This window comes from Agelaius tricolor, unplaced genomic scaffold, assembly GCF_023055355.1.
Source record: "Agelaius tricolor isolate 1412-34295 unplaced genomic scaffold, bAgeTri1.0.p SCAF_1, whole genome shotgun sequence".
NCBI classification, from domain to species: domain Eukaryota; kingdom Metazoa; phylum Chordata; class Aves; order Passeriformes; family Icteridae; genus Agelaius; species Agelaius tricolor.
This window is the reverse complement of record NW_027269261.1, coordinates 37,245,140-37,264,765: the sequence shown is the minus strand read 5'-3', so window position 1 is coordinate 37,264,765 and position 19,626 is coordinate 37,245,140. Positions and strand designations below refer to the sequence as shown.

Here is a 19,626-nt window from a genome sequence, read left to right as displayed (position 1 = left end):
GGTGAGGAGGGGACAGGCCAGCAGGGCTGTAGGAAGTTTCACAGCAGGGTACAAACCATGTGCAGGATCATGGCTGTGTCCATTCTGCCTTTTGGTGGAGCTGCCAGATAGTCTGGCCTTTCAGCCTGGTGCCTAGAAATTGGGGGATTTGGGGTGGGTTGTTTACCTTTTTTTATGTAAGTGTGTTGCTTGTTTCTTCTCCTTCATAGTATGTAGGATAGGCCCTCAATGGAATTGTCTACAATTCATACAGTCTTGAGTTGTATAAATCTCAATTTCAATGCATAACCTATATAACTCAAGTGCAAACTAGTGGGAAATTTTTATGCCCCTGCCTGCTGTGCTGCTTATAGCACTTGCTGTGTAGTATAAAGGCAGGGCAACAGATGAGAAAAAAATCCTGAGTAGTAAGAAAAAAGGTGGAAATCCTTTGAGCTAAGGTTTTGCTGAAGGATGAGATACTACATGTGGAGGTGGTGATTTTCTTGGAGCTAAAATGTGTTCCAAGAAAGATTACAACACTCCTGGCTCTCTTGACTGTGTCAGCTCAGCACTCCTTGAGCCCTCACCTCTCCAGCAGGCAGAGCATGTCCTCAGCAACCTCCTGCATCTTTTGGATGCTGAGTAGTGGGGGGCACAAAGAGGCAGGAGTTCAGTTACCTCAGTTTGCTGTGCAATAGTTCAAGGATGCTTCAGCCAATAGCTTCTCTCATGCACTTCTCAGGGTGGTCTTAAACCCTGAGTTACTGCTTGATCTCCCTTTCTCCCCTTTCTTGCAGTAAAAGGCCTTATTACAGTTGTATGTAAAACAAGAAGTGAATAAACCCTTAAATGTGAAGGCATCTCTCAGGTCTGCCCTGAGGCTCAGGAGAGCTATGGTTGAGGAGGCACTGCAGGGACAGACCAGCGAGGCAGTCCAGCCTTACCCCTCTTTGCTTCCAAGGCTTGGCAAACATGAGCAGTCCTCTTCTCCTTGCACCCCACTTTCCCCAGGGTGCTGAGGGCTACAGGGTGAAATGGGGATAGAAGGCAGTGGCAGCTTCTGCCAGGGAGCAAAGGACAAAAAAGGACATCTGAACTGCTGAACTAGTTGTTTTTTGTGTCCAGGCATTCTTGGAACTGGATTAAATCCCCAGCATGGTGTGTGGCTGCTGTAACAGCTGCTCTTATTTATGCTCTGTGTCCATCTCCAGATGCTGTTTCTATCCCTTGTGGTTAAAAATCTTAATGATTTCATGCTTACTGTTACGTTATGATCCCAGACTGCAGGCTACACGTTGGATCTTTCTCTTGTGTTCCCCAGCTCATGGCCAGTTAAATTTCAGAAACGGTTTTCTTTCTTTCTTTCTTGTCTGTCTGTGAGAGTGAAGCCCTTTGCTTGTCTCGGTGGTGTGTGTTTCTATTCACAGAGTGACAGCGGAGTGTAAGTGACAGTGAGTGCCCTCAGAGCCAGCTCCCTTTCTGGACTGTTCCCTGCACAGCTCTGCCTGTGAGAGGGCCCTGCTTTCCTGGCATCCACAGGACCTGAGGGCAGCCCCAGGGCAGAGCAGCTTCCCAGTGTCCAGCCAGCGTGTCACATCACGTGTGACTCATCCCTGGCAGCCAGTTACCACTTGCACTCTAAAAGCTGCCAATGTACTGTCAGACTGCACAGCAGGAGTCTGTAGAGATGGCTCTTTGTGGCCCATGCTGTTGTGCCAACAGCAGCTGGTGAAGCACAGGGCAGCACTGTGTGCCAGCTGCCAGCCCTCTCCCCTTCCAGGGCTGGAGAGCAGCAAATGCCAGGACATGGCCTTGGATCAGCCCTGTGGTTCACAAGGGATGCCTGGTAGTGGGATGAAACCTCTGGATCCTCTTGGTGATCTCAGGCACTGACTTAACTTGGCCTGGCGAGAGTTTGTCCAGAGTCATCTCAGAGAAGTAAAGGCTGATGGGAATGAGACATCTAGAGCACCTCACCTTACTGTCACCATCAGTCAGAAAGACAGTGGGATTTGGAGGCTTTAGGGGAGGTTTGTGGCTTTCTAAGTTTGTTTGGTTTGGATTCCTTTTTTTTGGAAAGCATTCTGAGCAGAGGGAAGATGTCTGTGACTTCCCTAATAGGTTTAGGCCTGAAAGAAGCATGGCAGTTCTGAATGTGTACAGTAGCTGAGAAGAAGTTTGAGGAATAACAGATTTTGGGCAATGAGCCCCTTTACAAAGAAACCAAAAGTGGGAAGGAAGGAGTTTAGGTAAAGCTGCATTCAACTTAGTCACTTTAAGTGCTACAGATAAATAAATAAAATAATCCTTGCACATGGTAAATTATTTCCACTGAATCATCTATAAAAGTCTTTTAAATTAATCTCATTTCTTGTAATGAACTTTTTCATGAGCTACCATTAACAAATGCCACAGCTTACATTTTTTTTATTTATGAAGATCTGCAGTTCCCTTGCGCTTGTTTGTGCTCTTTCAGACACGGGGCTGTTGAAAGCCAGCAGAATTCCCTTCCCCTGGCACGCAGGGCTGTGCATGCCTGTGCCTCTCACACCCATCCTGTTCCTTGTAGCCTCTTCCCTGCTGATGGGAGGGGATGTGTCCAGCCTGAGGCTCTTCCTTCATGAGATGCCATAGGCAAATAAGTTGATGTGGAGATGTGGGAGCATCAAATGCCTCTTTCATCCCAGGTCTCTTTCATGCTGCTCCACCAGTACAGATGTCCAGGCCGTGCCTCAAGCAGCTTTAACCGTGTTTGTTTTGCAGCTTCTGTTGGTGTCAGATGGATGATCGGGGTTACGGAGATTAACAAGGGCTCCACCTATGGCAACAATGACAGCAAGCAGAAACAAAAGTAGCACCTTCAGAGACTGCTTCAATCCAAAGGGAACAAATGCAACTGCTGAAAACTCTTAAGTGCATATCACGGTCCTTCAAGTGAGATCTGAGGATGAGTAATTGCCGTGCATATCTGAATTTGTGCTCCTGTTGTTTTTCTCTGGGGTTTGGGCTGGATGACACGCTCTAAGGATGCACGCCTTCGTATACTCTCAACAACAGGTTTGCACATATGTGGTTGGTTTGTTTTCCTATGAAGTGTCTTAAGTTTTGAAGGAAAAAAATTCCAGTGTGGTTGTATGAAGAGACTCTACCTGGAAACTAAGCAGAGGTGCAAGCTTTAATGTCAGAAGATTGTTACAAGATGATTAAACTTGATAGTTGTGTAGCTCACACAGTTTAACAACCATAATCTGTCAGTGTTTAAACACAGCACAGCGGGATGCTGTGCTTGGTTATAGCAGTATTGGACTGAAGCAGCTCTGCTGAGCTGGCAGAACTACAGCAGTTTTGTACATCCAGAACCTGTTCCCACAGTGTGCACTACATGGGCCCTTCAGAGCTTCAGACCCTGCCTGGACATCCAGACAGCAGAGCCTGGCAGTAGCAGAACCTGGATCAGAATTTGGCTTTGTGGCCTGAGCAGAGCTCAGTTACCCACTGCCCTCTTTTTCCCCAGGCCATACATCCCAGGGATAGCTGAAACCTCTAATTCTTCAGAGTAAATGTCATTTTTAGTTTGGAAAACTTGAAGTAGTAAAATTCCTTTTGGCTTTAAATGCTACTTAAAATTCCAGGCCATCTTAACAATTTTGGAAACAAAATAACTGGGCATGGTGTAGTGAAATAATGCAAAGTGTGCATTACAAAGTATGCCCCATATCCATACTGTTGTGATCCTAATTAACCTGCTTGTCTGTCTTTTCTGATAAATTAGTTTACTTGGTGCCTCATAACAGTCAGCCTGAAGTAATAGTAAATTATTTTCTTCTGGGGAGGAGGGGGAACTAGGAGAGAGACCTAGGACAGTGGGTATGGCTGATTTTTTTTTTTAATGTCTGTCTTGATTTGACACCTTTTTGAATTAAATAAAACTAGAACCAGGCTCTGAGGAAAGGGGGGTTGCTCTGACATTCCTGGTACTGATTCAGGACTGCCTCCTGTTTTTAAACTTCTAGAGTTAAGGGTCTGCAGGTCACTAGAAATAACTTATTTAAAGCAGGAAAAAAAAAGGAAAGGAGGGGACATTAACTAACAGCAAATATGATTGGAAAAAAAATCCCAATCTTTTAAAGTCTACAGATCTTGACACTGAGCTGTGGAGGTTGTGATTGACACTTTCAAGGACAGTCCATATTCACTCAGCATAGAGCTAAACCAGACAGTCTTTAGTGAAGAAAGTGAGTAGTCTTACTCTAGCAGGTGGTATAAAAACATGGCTCTTTTCATATAATAAAACTGAAGCCAGAAGAAACAGGCTAATACAACAATACTAATTATTCCATGAAATATGTATTTGCTATTCAGTACATCAGATAATCTAGAAACTCACCTTTTTAATATGCAGAACCAGTGCTTTTAGCCTGGAGCATTAAGTGAAGTTTAGGGATAGTGGAGGCAGTAACATTTACAACATGAAGAAAGGCATAGGCAGTGTGAGAGACTGCTTTGGGAAGCTTTTTGCCTCACATATCTTGTGTACACATGCAGTCTTTATGTTCTGAAGCTTTCAGGAACAGGTTGTTCAATGTCATGAACAGAAACATGGGCTCAGATGTTTTTAGAGCCCAAGAGTAGAAAATACTGTAATGTTTACAATGCTGTTTAATAAAGCACATGCCCTGCTCTCTATTTGCTGTAACACTCTTAACAGTAAAAAACTGAGTATTGCATCCTGTAGTAGCATTAACAAGCCAGACCTGAATCCACTGTACACAAGAGCTGGAAAATGGGTGGGAGGGGAGAAAGGAAAGGTGTCTCCAGGGTAGCATTTTACTGTAAACATTACCTGGCAGGCTCAATGGTCTTTTCTCAGGGTGGTAGGTGAGCAGTTCTGAGCAGCAAATACATATTCCTGGAGTGACAGAGGCTGTTCTGCCTTCCTGAGAGCCACAGATTTAACATGCAGTAAGGAAGACATCTGGCATTCCTTGAATGATCTTAGCCCTTTCCCCTCCAACTGCGTGTAGTGCCCTTCTCCCAGAGGAAAGCATCAAACAAGTGAATACTTCTGAAAGAGTGATGAGATGATTTAATACCCCTCTCCCTGGGACCAACCCTTAGAACAGGCTGAGGGCCAAACATGCCACTCTTGATCCATCCTCCTAAGCACTTGTGCAAGTCCTGGCACACCACTGAGGCCCTTCCAGCACTCACTGACAGACAGAGAAAGCTTAATGGTCCTTGCCAAAGTTAAACTTCTCCAGTTCACTGTATTAAAAGAATGCTATAGGTTGTTAGGAAGCAGTGTTTGCCCCTCATCCCCACAAGCAACTGTATGTTCTACAACTGCCTTAACAAAATTAGTCTTAATGTTTGTTTATACAAAAATAAAAGTATAAAAAGCTAATATGCAGTGAATGAGTTTTCTTTTGGTTGGCAAGAACAAACTGGTAAGAGTTTGTCATCTTAGTGTCACACTAAAAGCTGTCCACTGTTTGTTCTGTTTGTGTTCAAGGGCACCTGAAACAAGGCAAGCGAGGACACAACTCACTCAGCTACTTCTGTTACACTGCAAAGTGAAGCACACAGCAAGCTGGGGGGACACTACTACCTCAGGTACTCTCATAGCCCTTTACTGAGGATGACAACATACCTCCTATCACACAGCTGAAAATAGAGCACTGAAAAGAAGGGGAAGTCTTTGTTTAAATTTAGCATTATATTTTTTGAGAGCATAGATACCTGCACAGGTGACACACACAGCAAGGTTCATACTTTCTAGGTAGAAATGTCAGATTCTGTGGAACCTCCTTGACAACTCACCCTACACCTGTGACTAATCAAGAAGTTGTGGCTTAAAATGAGACAAGACACTAGAATATAAAACTAAATATTAAAAGCCAGTTTTAAATTACCTGTTTTAAGTCTGAAGCTGTAACAGAAATATGTAAACTTGCACTAATGTTTACAAGTAACAGTTTTAAGTCACCTGTTTGTAATAGCCAGTAAAAACAAAAAATCAACTAGATCATGCATTGCAGGTTATTTCTTCCAATTGCTAACCACTTCTAGTCCCTCCTTTTCTGAGGCCGATGACAACTGAGGTGTGGTAGGGAAATTAAAGCCCAGGATCAGAAGTCAGTTTTCAAAAGGTAACAGTAGGTTCTTGGTTTTGCCAAACAGAACACGAGAATCACCTTGTACAGTTCTCTTCTAGAAGACAAAAATGTCATGCAGGGCACTCCCTGTTCACAGTGCAGACATCCAAGAAGGAAGGTATCCCTTAGATAAAAGGCAGTGTCAGGAATTACCCATCACCCTTCTTTTCTCAGAAGGTGATGAAAGGGGGAACTTTACTTCTCTTCCCTCTTGTGTAAGAAATATCTCACAGTACTCATCTTGAAACTTGAGAAACACTGACTATTGCAATACAAGAGCAGCTTATTCCAGTTAGGGCAGCTTAGCAGTCTTATCACCTTGTTGCAAAAATAAAATGGGACTTGGAAGAAAAACCCTTCACCAACATCTCCTAAAATAAACCATTTATTGAGAAAAACCTTTTTTTTTTTTAAATTTCATTAATCAGCCTTGTGCATAACAAATCCGAAGCTTGCCAAAAACAAATAACAAAAACCCCAGTAAAAGTTCACAGTCAGTGCACTCAAACAGATTAAAAAACAAGGTCCATAACGCCTGGTAACACTACAGCATTTTTCTGAACCTAGAGAGTTCAAAAATACTACATATTAACAATACAAGTTCTCAGTCAAATGAGAAACAGGAGAAGGAACAAAAAGGGTCTGGTCCATATACAGTAGTAATGGCACTTTCACTGAAACATGCAGCTTCTTCCAACTTGCGGACACGTCACGTGAGCAACATGTGCCAGGTAAATGTACAGGAGCAGCAGAGGAAGTGACACTGTCACTTGTGCAGTCTTCGTTAAGGTCAACTTTCAGACTGTTTCTCAGCACAGTCTTTATGTAAATATTACATACAGTAGTGATTCAAATCTTGTCAGAATAGAAAAGGCCAGAGATTGAGGAACTTCATTCTTCGTCTGTGCAAACCTGTGAAGAAAGCAAAAGGCAATTACTTCAGCCATCTCAGCCATCTCCCTCCTGCAGCAAGATGATCATGGATCCATTTCTTTAGCACCTTCACCTTGAACTTTTTTTTCCTCTCCCTTGTTCCACAGTAATGCATTACAAGTGTTTGTATGGGAGTACTGACATTCCCACTGTTACCATGCATCCTAAAGCAGTGTCCCCCTCTGATGGATGGGATCTGCTACACCTGCACTGATGAGGGATGGGTGATGATGCCAAACACACTGCTACTGAATCAGAACACCAAAGTGATCAACCTTATGCTGGAAAATGAGACAATTTAATAACCTACTGTGATCCTCCTTCTTCAAAGAAGAAGTTACTAATACAGCTCAATTTGTAGCTGTGAATATATGCCTGTTGTTAAGGAAAACATCACACCATAGTTCATGCAAGAACTGCAGACTGTTACAGCAGCTGCCAGATAAAACATTCAAGTATGAACTTAAAAGAAAATCAGTTCTTTGCACAGAAGAACGGGAGACTTCTTGTGTGTGGTTTCACTTTTTATGGAGGGGCCCTTATATCTAAAAAGCTGTGCATTTGTACTTGGTGAAAGTCCTTACTTGGTGCAAAGCCCTTCAGATCCAATTAGCTACCACTGAGTTGGAGTCTGACTTGTGTTTTTAACATAAAGATAATGCATTTCAAAACAGCAGTGAAAGTTTATTGCATGGTGCACACCGTGTCCTATAGTCACGTGCTTGCTGAACACAACACATGTGCTTCTGAAAAGTTGCCAATCTATTTTTCCTGGACAGCATCAATTTGCTAGCAGCCCCTCACCATGGTACCAACCTCTGTGGCATCACTGAGAACAAAGCTGACTAAAAGCTGTTCCCCATTCCCATCTGCAGTTTTTGTAGCCAAAGTCATCAGACAAACCTTGACAAAAGGATGATCAAGAAGCTGGCTGGCCGTCCACCTCATCTTTGGGTCACTCTCCAGGCAGTGGCAAAGGAAGTCTTTCCCTTCTGGGCTCACTTTGTCAGGAATAGGAGGTTTATGACCCATCCCCACTTTATACATGATCTGGAAGTTGTGCTCATATTCATGCCAAGGCCTCTGCAACAGGTGATAGCATTGCTAAGTGCAAGTGTTAGTGAGTAACTTGTTACCCACTAGAGCATGTATTTCTGTGCTCAAGAAAATGCAAAACCATCCCATTTCTTGCAGACATGAGTGTGACAAACTGCTGAGAGTGGAACCAGAATCTGCAGAAAAACTGCTGAGAACAGTTTGCTTTTCACCAGTACATAAAACATCCCTACCTTGCCCGTGACCATCTCTATGACAACACAGCCCAGGCTCCAGATGTCTGCTGCACGTCCATGCCCTTCTCCTTTCGCTCTCGTGATAACTTCTGGAGCCATGTATGCTTTGAAACAACACATATGATGCCATCAGTTCATACAGCAGAAGGAGCAGTATATACATCAAGTGACTGACTGGGTAAACTAAATGCTTTTTAAATACCCAATGAATTACTACTCAGGTTTTCTTGCTAAGTTTTGCCATTTGCTGGTTTCTTGTTCTTTGACATATTTTCAGCACAAATGTCTTTCAGTTTGAAAAGTGATATTGAAAATGCTGTTAGAGTACATGCTTTCAGTGACTGCCATTTTCTGAAAATCTATTAAGCAACTGTTCAGTGAAGAGTAGAGTTTCAGTAAGGCTGCAGAGAAAAATACAACCCCAGAAAAGACATGCTCCAGCATCTCTATAGTTACAGACAAACACGATTTTAACTCTCACATTATATCATTCACTTATTGTTTTGGCTTCTGGATGTAAAGCACAAAACTAGCTAAGGTAAAATCAAGTTTCCCTGAAACACATGGTTTTACTCCAGACTTCTGGCAGAGGTATCTTCCTTTATGGTAACTAGACAAGTACCTGCCTAGCACAAGCTTCCTCACCTGCAGTCCCCAAGGTACTGTTCACTTCTCCAGGCATTGTCTGGGTATTGTTCTTCAGCTTCACTGAGCAGCCAAAGTCTCCTAGTTTAATCAGTCCAGATGAGGTAAGAAAGATGTTGGCTCCTAAGAAACATAAGGAAACATGGACACACTTGTTTAAACCAGAGCTGAATTGAGGGCTTCTCAATATAGCCTTGGAAGTTGCAATGGATAATAGCTGAATTCACATTTAGATCTTTACCTGTGAATTAAGTGTGGAATATGACAGCATTAAAGATGTTCTGGTGGGTTTGTGCTAAACATGAGGTGTACTGGAAGTTGACAAGTGTTCAAACAAAAAAAAAAAAACAAAACCAGCAGTATGGCAGGCAAATTAAACAGCTTTCCATACAAGCTCGTTACAAGAAACGACTCCTTCAGGAATTCCAGCGCTTCTCCTTGTGAGCACTAAACTCAGAAGAAGCTGCTTCCTGGCAGAGGCCATTGCTGTGTCCCTCCCACCAGTATCTCTTCAGTTCTTCTGAGTCAAGACAGATGATATCATACTTGACAATAAAAATAGTGTGGCCAGCAGGACGAGGGAAGGGATCATCCCCCTGTACTCAGCTCTGGTGAGGCTGCACCTCAAGTTCTGTGTCCAGCTCTGGGCCCCTCACTACAAGAAGGACATTGAGGTGCTGGAGCATGTCCAGAGAAGGGCAACAGAGCAGGTGAAGGGTTTGGAGCACAAGTCCTGTGAGGAGAGGCTGAGGGAGCTGGGGGTGTTTAGCCTGGATTAGAGCAGGCTCAGGGTGACCTTGTGGCTCTCAACAACCGCCTGAAAGGAGGGTGCAGCCAGGTGGGGTCTGCCTCTTCTACCAGGCAACCAGGGACAGGATGAGAGGAAATGGCCTCAAGCTGCACCAGGGGAGGTTTAGATTGGCTAAAGGAAGAATTTCCTCCCTGAAAGAGTGGTCAGGCATTGGGACAGGCTGTCCAGGGAGGCGGTGGAGTCACCATTCCTGGAAGCGTTCAAGATACACCTGGGCATGGCACTCAGTGCCACTGTTTAGTTGCTGACATAGTGGTGGCTTGTCCAAGGTTGGACCCAATTTTGGAGGTCTTTTCCAACCTTAATGACACTATGGTCACAGATGACTTGCAAAACAGAGTTTAGAGTATTTTATTACTTACACTACCAAGTGCCTACTCCTGTTGCACTTTACTTCCAGAGCAATTTCTGGAGGAGGACTACCATTAAAATAATTTGCTATACTGGCAGCTTACACTAGAACAAACTTCCCTAGCATCGTTAAAAATCTCCAAGGGGAATCTGCAAGTGGCTTCAAGTCAGTTGCTTGACAGAACACAAAATAAACCAAGTGGTTTTGACAATCTGTGGTTTTCTTTCATTCAACATCCTGCCAAAATATTAATTTTGACAACCACAGAAAACAGGTAGAGCAGAAGGAGCTCCTTCTATCAGGCCACATTCTGGACTCTGCAAGTATCACAATGAAAGCACAAGTAGGTTGCAAGTATCACCTGGCAGAAATGGAGCTTCAGCTGTGGTCTTTCTTGAGGAAGGATGAATAGTATGCACAAAACAAACTGCTGACCTACTCCAGGAGTAGGCAGACAGTGGGGATTTCACTACACATAGCATCTTCCCATGTCATGCAAAAGTTTCATTCAAAAATGGCTCATCTCAATAGAACCTTCCAAAGTTTCTCACTTTTGTTCCACCTTGAGCAGTACAGAAATCCTGGGCTGCTCCTCCTTTTGTGTTAGTCTTAGTTAATAGCCTTTTCCCATTCACTTGGTCGAGCATCCCCAAGATATTCATAAAGAATACAAAGAATCCTCAAAAAGCTCAAGTCAAAAAAGGCAGTGCAGGTCAATGATGCCAAAACCCTGCCCGTTTCTCAAAGGACTCTGGCTACTCTGACAATAGTTGATAACTATTTAGTCCAAGAGGTGTTACATAGAACTGCAATTGATGGGGGAGCAAAATCATTAACAGAAGTAAATTCCAACCTTTAGTTACAAGTCCTGAAAGAATTAATGTTCAGGGAATACAACTCGTCTCTGCATTTTGTGCAATGGTTTTCCACTTCTGGCAGTCAGATGCTTGCACATCCTCCAGAATTCTTTCACTAGGTGCTGCAGTTAGGCATCAGTGGGATCTATGTCACCCTGCAATCACAGGTGTGTGTAATGGAGTTGGGTAGACCATTCCTCAGCTCCTTGAATGAAAGATCCAGAAAGACACAAAGCAGTACAAGAAAGCTGCTTAATGGGACACTAAGTATGGGCAATGCATTAGGAGAGCAACAGCTTCTTCCTTCAAACTGTCAACTGCTTTTCCAATGTTTTCAAGCAGTTGCTTGTCAGATAGAAAGTAGGTGCACTTAGCCTAAAAAAAGAGCTTAGGAAAAACAGTCCTCATTAGCAAACACTTTTCCAAGGATTGTTGGAAACCTGTGTCTCCATTCCTCAAGAAAGCAACATGAGAATTTCACAGAAGTTTCCAACTACTACTGTGGATGGAGCCTAGCGGTGCTGAATTTAGGCTACTGGAATATTTTAGTTTAATACAGTTCAAAACCTTCTTCCAAGGCCTTACAAACTAGGCTTTATACCTTTTAATAAAAACTAATGACAATTTAGCCTAAGTATTGCCATGAAAGCTTCTGTGAGCCCTTTTCCTGAAAGCCCTTGGAATTGTCAAATGGAATAAAGCGCTGAACCAAAGTTTCAGCAGGAAGCCAGAGACAGCACTTGAAGACTCATGTTGCAGACACTTTCTGTCAGCTTCCACTGATGTGGTATCACTGGAGCCTGTTTTGTAAACTGCTTGTTCAGAAACCAAGGCCAGACTGTAGGAGGAGTCTTTAAAAGCAGCAAATGAAACCTGCACAGATGCAGCAGGACCCGTGTAAGAAGAGCAGACAAGAGGTCAGCACTTCGGAGACGCCCGATGCTTTTTTACCCTTGGCAGTTAACACTACTGGGAATGGAACGGAACTCCTGCACATCCACATGGTTAATAGGCAAAATAAAACCAAAGCCCATGAGTGAAATGGCAGAAAGAGACCACCTCCATCCATTCCTTCTCTCCCCTTACACATGCACTGTCTGAAGCACCACCACTGGATACACTTGGCAGAGGCAGAAGGATGCCCAGTTGTGCACAGCCCTCCTGCTGTTACAGCACAGCTCCTCCTGGGCACACTGAGAAGAAACAGTGTCAAAAGCCACACTCCTGCTACAGCAGCCAAAACCTAAAGCATTTAAACTCAAGTTTCATGCCCTGTACCTCTGCCAAATCAGCCCCATAGTAAGAACAGTGAAAACTGCACTAACATGATAGTCCAAAAGTTTTGGTGGAAATCAAGTGAGTCCATGGAGCAGTACAAAAAGCCCCAGTAAAGGCTGTGCTGTAATTCCAGAAAAAGAGGCAGCTCAGACATTCCACAGCCAGTGCTTAAGCAGTGCAGCAGCCAACTTCATTCAAGAAACACGCAGGCCAAACGCTACCCTTGGATGAGAAATTCAGCTTCCGCATGCTCTTCTTCTCAGTCTCTTAGAGAGCATGACACATGCTCACAGTCTCCTGTTGCAGGTTTCCAGCTCTTGGTGAATGACATTCCTTCCTTTGTGCTCATCAGGAAGACAGGATAACAGAAGTTTTGAGCTTCACAAGGTTTTGAGCTAACATCAATGTTACAAGAAGACAATACCACAGTAGCAGTTGGATGAAGACTTTTTTGTATTGAGCATCTCTTTCGAGGTTTCTGATTTAGTAAAGTTGCAGATACAATCCTTTTATTTTCTGTATTCATCCAAGGAGTCTTCAAGAACATGCCCTTCTCTCCTGAAGAGAATCCACCAGGCATGGCCTCATTATTCCTCTCAATTCTGCACTTCTGAGATCACACCTTGAGTGCTGTGTCTTGTTTTTAGGCTCTCCAGCACAAGAGAGATAATGACACACAGGGAGCAAACCCAGGACAGTGGCATCAAGATGTTCAGAGGGCTGGTGCACCCAATGTACCAGGAAAGGCTGTGAGATGAGTTTGCTCTGCTTGAAGAAGGGATGCTCAGGGGAGTGTCTGCAGGGGATTTACTGCTGGTTTCAGCTGTGTAATGGGAGGATAGCAAGACAAGACTTTTCCCTCAAAGGCACACTGTGAAATGGTCATGCAGCAATGGACACAACAGCAACCTCTGCAGATTCCAGGGAGCTATCAGGAAAAGCTTTTCACAGTAGGGATAGGTCAGTCATTGGAACAGGGCATCTCCATCCCTGGAGATACACATGTATCTCACCTCAACAATGTCCTGAGCAATCTGATCTGATCTGATCTGACATTGGATCTGATACTAAGGCTGGCCCTGTTTAGGACAGAGGGCTCAGAGATGTCCACAGGTTCCCTCCAGCATTAAACATTCTATCATCCTGCATCACTGACCAGAGCAGCTTCCTTACAAAAAGTGAAATAATTATAACCAAGAAAACTGGGCTTAGCCACAGGAATTAAAATTCAATATCCAGAATAGAGATTAAAAGAGTATCACAAGAGACTATCACCTGCTACAGACCAGCACCACCTGCTTTTCACAATGATGCAGACTAAGCAAAAAGCAGCTAAATGCAATACCCAGCTGACACAACCCTCCATCTGCCCTCACCAGCACAGGCTGAAAAATGTTTTTGGCAGCTCTATCTTGCTTTATCTTTTACCCATATAGAGCTGGATGCCATAATAGCATCTGAGAGACAAAGTGGCACAAAGGGACACTCCTAACCAAAAGTCTATTTCTGAGCATAAGGTACTTGCAGAAACCAAGTACGGCTGTCTTGCAGGATACAGATAAACAATCATTATAAGAATTGCTTATCTGCTGCTAAAAGAAATAGACTGACAGTGATGTTAAACAAACCTGGCCATGAGAGATCTAGAGGGATCTGACAGCGAGATTTTCATAGGAAAGTAGTTTTAACAGTCTGAATGTCACTCTTCCCTATCAGAAAAATAAGAGTACTAGTCTACCCAAGAGAAAAAATTAGAATTAGTGTTCTTTACTGCTGTTAGCCTGAAAACTTGGGGATGTCAGGGCAATGTCAGCATAAAGGAAGTCAATGAGCAAAAGACTTCCAATGCATCAAGTAACCTTTATAAAAATACCCTCTGTGGTCTGTCTTTATATTCTGCCATGGAGCTTCAGGAAGGTCTATACACAGATGTGCCTTCAATGACCCTCTGTTACTCTCAAGAAACACTCCAACATTTGGCATAAGGAACCTGCTGCAACATAAATGCTCTCAGGTAACACAACATTACAGCTCTGTTAAGCAGCTTTTCTCACTCCATGCGTTTCCATGAAGAGCAGAAGACCTATTTGGAAACATATCCAGATATCAGCAATGACATTGAGCAGCCCAAAAGAAATCCCTGTCAGCCAGCTTTGGATTTTGATCACAACGAGCTTCCAGGAGAGCATAATCCAGCTAAGCAGAACCTGGACAAGGAATGATCAAGAAAAGGGCAAGGAGGGAACTGTGAAAAGCACAAAGGGAAATCCACAACTGGAGAGAAACCTTTGGTAAGGAAGGAGAACCAGAAAAGGTAAGATTGCTGGGGAATGGGAGTGAGGGAAAGTGTTTTCTAGAAAAAAAAAGCCAAAACTGACTCAAGAGTGGCCTACCTGGGTGGAAGGCCTCTGGATCGTAGATAGTTCTTTTCCCAAATGAGAAGCACGAGGCCAAAGGACCAAGAGCAACTGGGAACCTCCTACACTGCTGCGGTGATTCAAAACCCTGTGAGCAAGAGGGACATAGAAACCCAGCATCGTTGGGTTGCACTGCCTTGGCACAAAATGAGCATTCACAGGGCATATTGTGTGCATTGCTTCCCCTACCTTCAGCTAAGTTTCCTGCCACCGGTGAGCCAAATATGCCAGACTAACAAAACCAAGATAACCAGACATGGAGGATGTTGTTGGAAGGCGCAGAAAAAGAAAAATGAACCTGAAATGAGGACTGACACTAGGTATCTTAAATGCCAAGCCCAACCCCCCTTTGGTTACTGCAGTTTCAGTCTGCTAATTACGTACGCAAATGCTGACAGCCAGGCACGAGAAGATAAATGTATGGAAAAAACCACTTGATAAAGGGATACCCTAAAATCACTTAAGTTCTTTTAACAACAGTTTTGTTACTAAGTTTAATCAGCCATTCATCTGAAATTCCAAAACTCTTTGGGAAAATGGAATCACAAGGAAAAGTTCTGATGCACAACTATAGCACTGTACACTGCCTGTCAGCTCCAGAAAACACCATTTATTTGCACAGACAAGAAGGAATACAGCATTACATAACTCAGTACATTAGTGCTAAAAATGCAAGGACTAATAACTGAGTTTAGATAAATCCCCAATAATCTTAACAACCTCTAAAAAAACTATATAAATCATGGGCAAAATTTATGAGTTTGAAATGACAATTGTGAATGTTTTTTACGATCTACATGTAAATGAAAAAGCATGAAACTATCCAATGGCTTGTAAACTGAAAACTTAATAGAAGGCTTTATACAAATAAGGGCTGTATAGATAATGCACACTAAATATGCAAATACATGCCCCCATCCTTCCCCCTGCTCTCATCTACCACACTGAAACAACAGCATTACCTTTTTGGTCAACATTACCTTTAATGTCTCGATGAACAATACCATGTTCATGTAGCACATTGATAGCAATGGTGATCTGCTTTGAGTACAGCCTAATGACATGCTCCTGAAGGCCCAGTTTTGATACCTCCTCCAGAGTGCCCTCATCACAGTACTCCATGAAGATGTACATTTCTTCCTGTTTTGGGAAACAAACCAGATTTCATTTGGTATAATTTTTTTATATTTTAAACACTGAATTAAGATACAGTTTTCCCTACATCCTTCATTGTTCATGAAATAAAGTATCATGTAATGTCTTAATGAAAGTATCACTTACTATGAAATATCTAATATTCTATTGCACAGCTATAGAAACTCTCTGCTACATGCCTATCTGCATCATTTGTACATAACTGATACTATCTGGTGGTATAAAAATACAGTGCTTGGGCATCAAGCAAATGACAGACACTTTGAAAGCCTTGCAGGTGTATTACACAGGAATTTATAGAGATTCTTTCTTATTTAGAGAAGAGAGCGAAAAAGGGCACAAAATGATGTTTTGGGCTTGTTTTTTAATCCCTTCTCTCTGTCTCAGTTCCTGCAGTATCATGTGTTGACTGCTTGAAATGGGCAAGTTTTTTGTTCTTTGCTGTGGCTTGAACAAGCATGTCAACTCTAACTCACTTTAAGGAAAAAATTAGGCTTCTGCTTCCACTCTGTCTCCAAGCCCATCTGATTTCAAACAGACTGAATTAATATAAAAAGATGGCAAAGATACCAAAGACATTTAGAATCTAGTCCAAGAAACCAATGACCCAGTGGCACAGACACCCAAATTTGTGTCTCAAATAGAGAACTGCAGAAAGCAGCCTATGTCCCCTTCTAAACCAGCAATGGGTCACCAAAACAAGTTTTTCCATATTGAGCAAACCAGTCAAATCCAAGCAGCACTTTCCAACAAGACATGAGGACTTGAGACTCACAAGTGGGAAGAGCATGTGGAAAGCAGAGAGTAGTAAGAAGTTGGGTATCCCAGCACACAACTCTGGAATCCAACTCCATAGAAGAATACACTTCATTAGTTCTGCTGGTCAAGCATGAAAACTTGCTTTTTCCTTTTGAAGAGATGCTAGCCAAATTCTAATACTTGCCTGGAATCAAGATTTAAATGCCAGCAGAAGATTTTTCCAGGAATCAACATGATACAAGTACAACCTTTGCTGCTAAAAGGGACAAGTTTTAGCCTGTCAGTCTTTATCTACATACAGGAGCTACCATACCATATATGATATAACTTGCTTTTAGACCAGTTCAACAGAGTAGCAGCATAGAATAGTTCCAGCATTACTCATTCTATTCACTTATTTTAAGCCTCCTCTGTTTATGTACCAGTTCCAAAAAGTTTCTCCTAACTATGTTTCAGAGACCTCAATATCCAGAGGAAAAAAGACACTGCTATTCACAGAGATAACCAGACAAGATTAACTAGAATGTTCTCATGTAAAAACCTCCAATAATGCAAAGCTTCTTAAAATTTTCTCTCTGCCTTATAAAAAATACCCCAATAATTTATGTTTTCTTACCCTGTGGAGCTCCACACCAAAATAACGAACCAAATTAGGGTGTTTGATGCCTTCAAAAATCTTCAGTTCATCAGCTGTTTCTTTGATGGTTTTGTGATCATTAGGTTGAAATCTTATCTGCAAGAAAGATTTGTCATTGTTTTGATGCTATTTCAAATTAACAAGTAACAAAAAAAGCAAACAACCTATCCTAAATCAAACACAACAAAAAGCTTTTGTTGTTGTTGTTAAATACCATATCACACAAAAAGACCCAAATTACCCCTCTCCACCTCCAAACTGAAACAAATAAAGCACACTAAGCTATCTCTGGAAAATTACCTACAACTATGATGACTTAGAAACTTACAAAATTATGTTACTTAAATGTGTCAATACACTCGTGTGCACATATGTATCTCTTCTGTGCTTGCCTTCTAACTTAAGTGTGGTAGACAGACACAATACAAGAGAATCTGAAAGCAACATCAGAGAGAGCTATCATTCAACAAAGGTTTTTTGCCAGGTTCTTCATCACCAGAGTCTAAGTGATCTCTTTGAGGGGTTTATTCAATGAGAACGAGGCAGCTGCAAGGAAAAGGTGTGGCATGAAATAAATACCATCAAAGATTTTGAAGAATGAAACAAGATTTCAATACTTCTATGCTGTGATGGACTGTTCAGTGAGGAAAAACATTATCAGGTGTTCTGAAAAACTGATTTAAAGCTTCTAACCATGCAAAGATAAGCAAGATGAATAGCAAGTTATGGAAGATGTTACTTTTACCACATTGCTAGAAAACAGAAGCTTCATTAACTGAGTGCAGGACAACTGCTAAAGAAATAAATGCACATAATTGCACTGAAGGCATGATTGTGATTGTTACATTCTGTGTAACAATTCCAGGGTACAGTTTGTACTCAAGCAGTGGTATAATTAAATACATGAAGATTACAAAAAGGTGACAAATGATATTCAAGTATTTTACATATTCCCTAATGCATAGTTGCAATACTATGTATTTGTAGTAAAGCTTGTCCACTATAATCTGAAGTCATTTTAATGACACTGTGGATGAGGTAATACAACCACAGTGTCATTGGTGCAAGGGCAGGGGAATGCAGTGCCCTTAACCAGTTTAAAAAAAATCAAAAAATCTAACTTTCACCAAATTATTCTTAAAGAAATCCAAAAGAGCCTTTTATTTGGAAGTTGCAAACAGTTTTCATTCAAGCCTAGTGAAACAAACATCTCTCAAAGAAGATCTATTTATGAGCTTACTTCAGCTTCTGCTAAAGAGCACACACATGCTGATCTGTAAACAGCACCTGCACCTAGAAAGCAACTCTGAATTACAGAAACAGAGTGAAGGTGATGGGGAGGAAAAATGTTATTTCATCAGGAGAAAAAAAAACAGCAACAAAATCTCAAGTGTTGGTATTAGTCAGTGACTGAGTAGAAGAAGTTAAGCACAAGCCCAGTCTTGCTTTTCTACACCTTGGAGGTCACATACATATTGTGTGTGTGTGTGTGTGTGTGTGTGTGTAAGAACTGGCTCATAAAATGTAAGTGCTGCAACATCCGATGGTTGCCACAGTAACTGCTGTGAACCCTTAATGTTTGCAGTTGTCTAAAGATGTAAAAATGCATTAAAATGAAACAATAATTTAAAAGAAAAACAACCACAAGGTGTTGTAGGGGAAACAGATCTACACCTACACAGCTTTACTTACTCCTATCCTGAAAACTAGATTTTCTGTACCCACAAGTTAGTCAGCAGTTTTGTGACTCAACCTAGCTCACACTATGGGAGAAGCTGAAAAACATCTGATGTCACACTTCCTATCTTCTGCTCTAAGGAATGAAGAAAGAAGTAATAAAAGATGAGAGGAAACAGTGCAAAGTAAAACATAAATTTGTGCACAGTCTTCACTAATCTTTCAAAATTATTTAAAATCTCTCAATGTAAGTTCATATATATTAAGGATTCATTTAAATTCACAAAGTATCCTATGAGATCAGTAAAAAAAAAATTATCCATTTTACATACATTTAAATTGAAAGTTATAAACTGAAAAGCAACTTGAGGAAAAAGTGCTAACAGCAGCTGTGGCTACATGAAGAAACAATTTGTCTTCCCATCCTTTCCCCGTTAGCTAACAGCAGTGTGCAGAAAACCTTGATGCCTCCTACATCACCCACATTTGGTTTAGGAAAAAAACAGGGGTAGCAGTGATTCTTGTATTCACAGTACTCACTTCCTTCATAGCCATCAGCTCTCCAGTGTCAACACTGATACAAGTATAGACCTTCCCGTACTGGCCTTCACCTGCAAAGTCAGGGTAAGGAAAATTCAGTACATTGCCTTCAACAAGCAACAGGTACATCAACTGC

At 42.0% G+C, this 19,626-nt stretch overlaps 2 protein-coding genes across 16 annotated transcripts in view; one reads left to right on the top strand and one right to left on the bottom strand.

Moving 5' to 3' along the window:
• AGPAT4 (1-acylglycerol-3-phosphate O-acyltransferase 4) overlaps positions 1 to 5,386 on the top strand; it is a 71,942-nt gene extending 66,556 nt beyond the window's left edge. For all 3 annotated transcript variants that reach the window (XM_071430397.1, XM_071430389.1, XM_071430379.1), the window contains one exon: positions 2,746 to 5,386. In XM_071430397.1, coding sequence (XP_071286498.1) covers positions 2,746 to 2,837 — 92 coding nt within the window. In that variant the 3' untranslated portion in view covers positions 2,838 to 5,386. The remainder of the gene's footprint in view (positions 1 to 2,745) is intronic.
• A 1,120-nt stretch (positions 5,387 to 6,506) lies between these two features.
• MAP3K4 (mitogen-activated protein kinase kinase kinase 4) overlaps positions 6,507 to 19,626 on the bottom strand; it is a 62,959-nt gene continuing 49,839 nt past the window's right edge. For 7 of the 13 annotated variants that reach the window (XM_071430263.1, XM_071430282.1, XM_071430333.1 and 4 more), the window contains 6 exons: positions 19,491 to 19,561; positions 17,253 to 17,369; positions 15,703 to 15,862; positions 9,008 to 9,130; positions 8,360 to 8,466; positions 7,062 to 8,153 (listed from right to left, as the gene is read on the bottom strand). In XM_071430263.1, coding sequence (XP_071286364.1) covers positions 7,860 to 8,153; positions 8,360 to 8,466; positions 9,008 to 9,130; positions 15,703 to 15,862; positions 17,253 to 17,369; positions 19,491 to 19,561 — 872 coding nt within the window. In that variant the 3' untranslated portion in view covers positions 7,062 to 7,859. The other 6 variants (XM_071430310.1, XM_071430315.1, XM_071430353.1 and 3 more) reach the window with 2 other exon arrangements.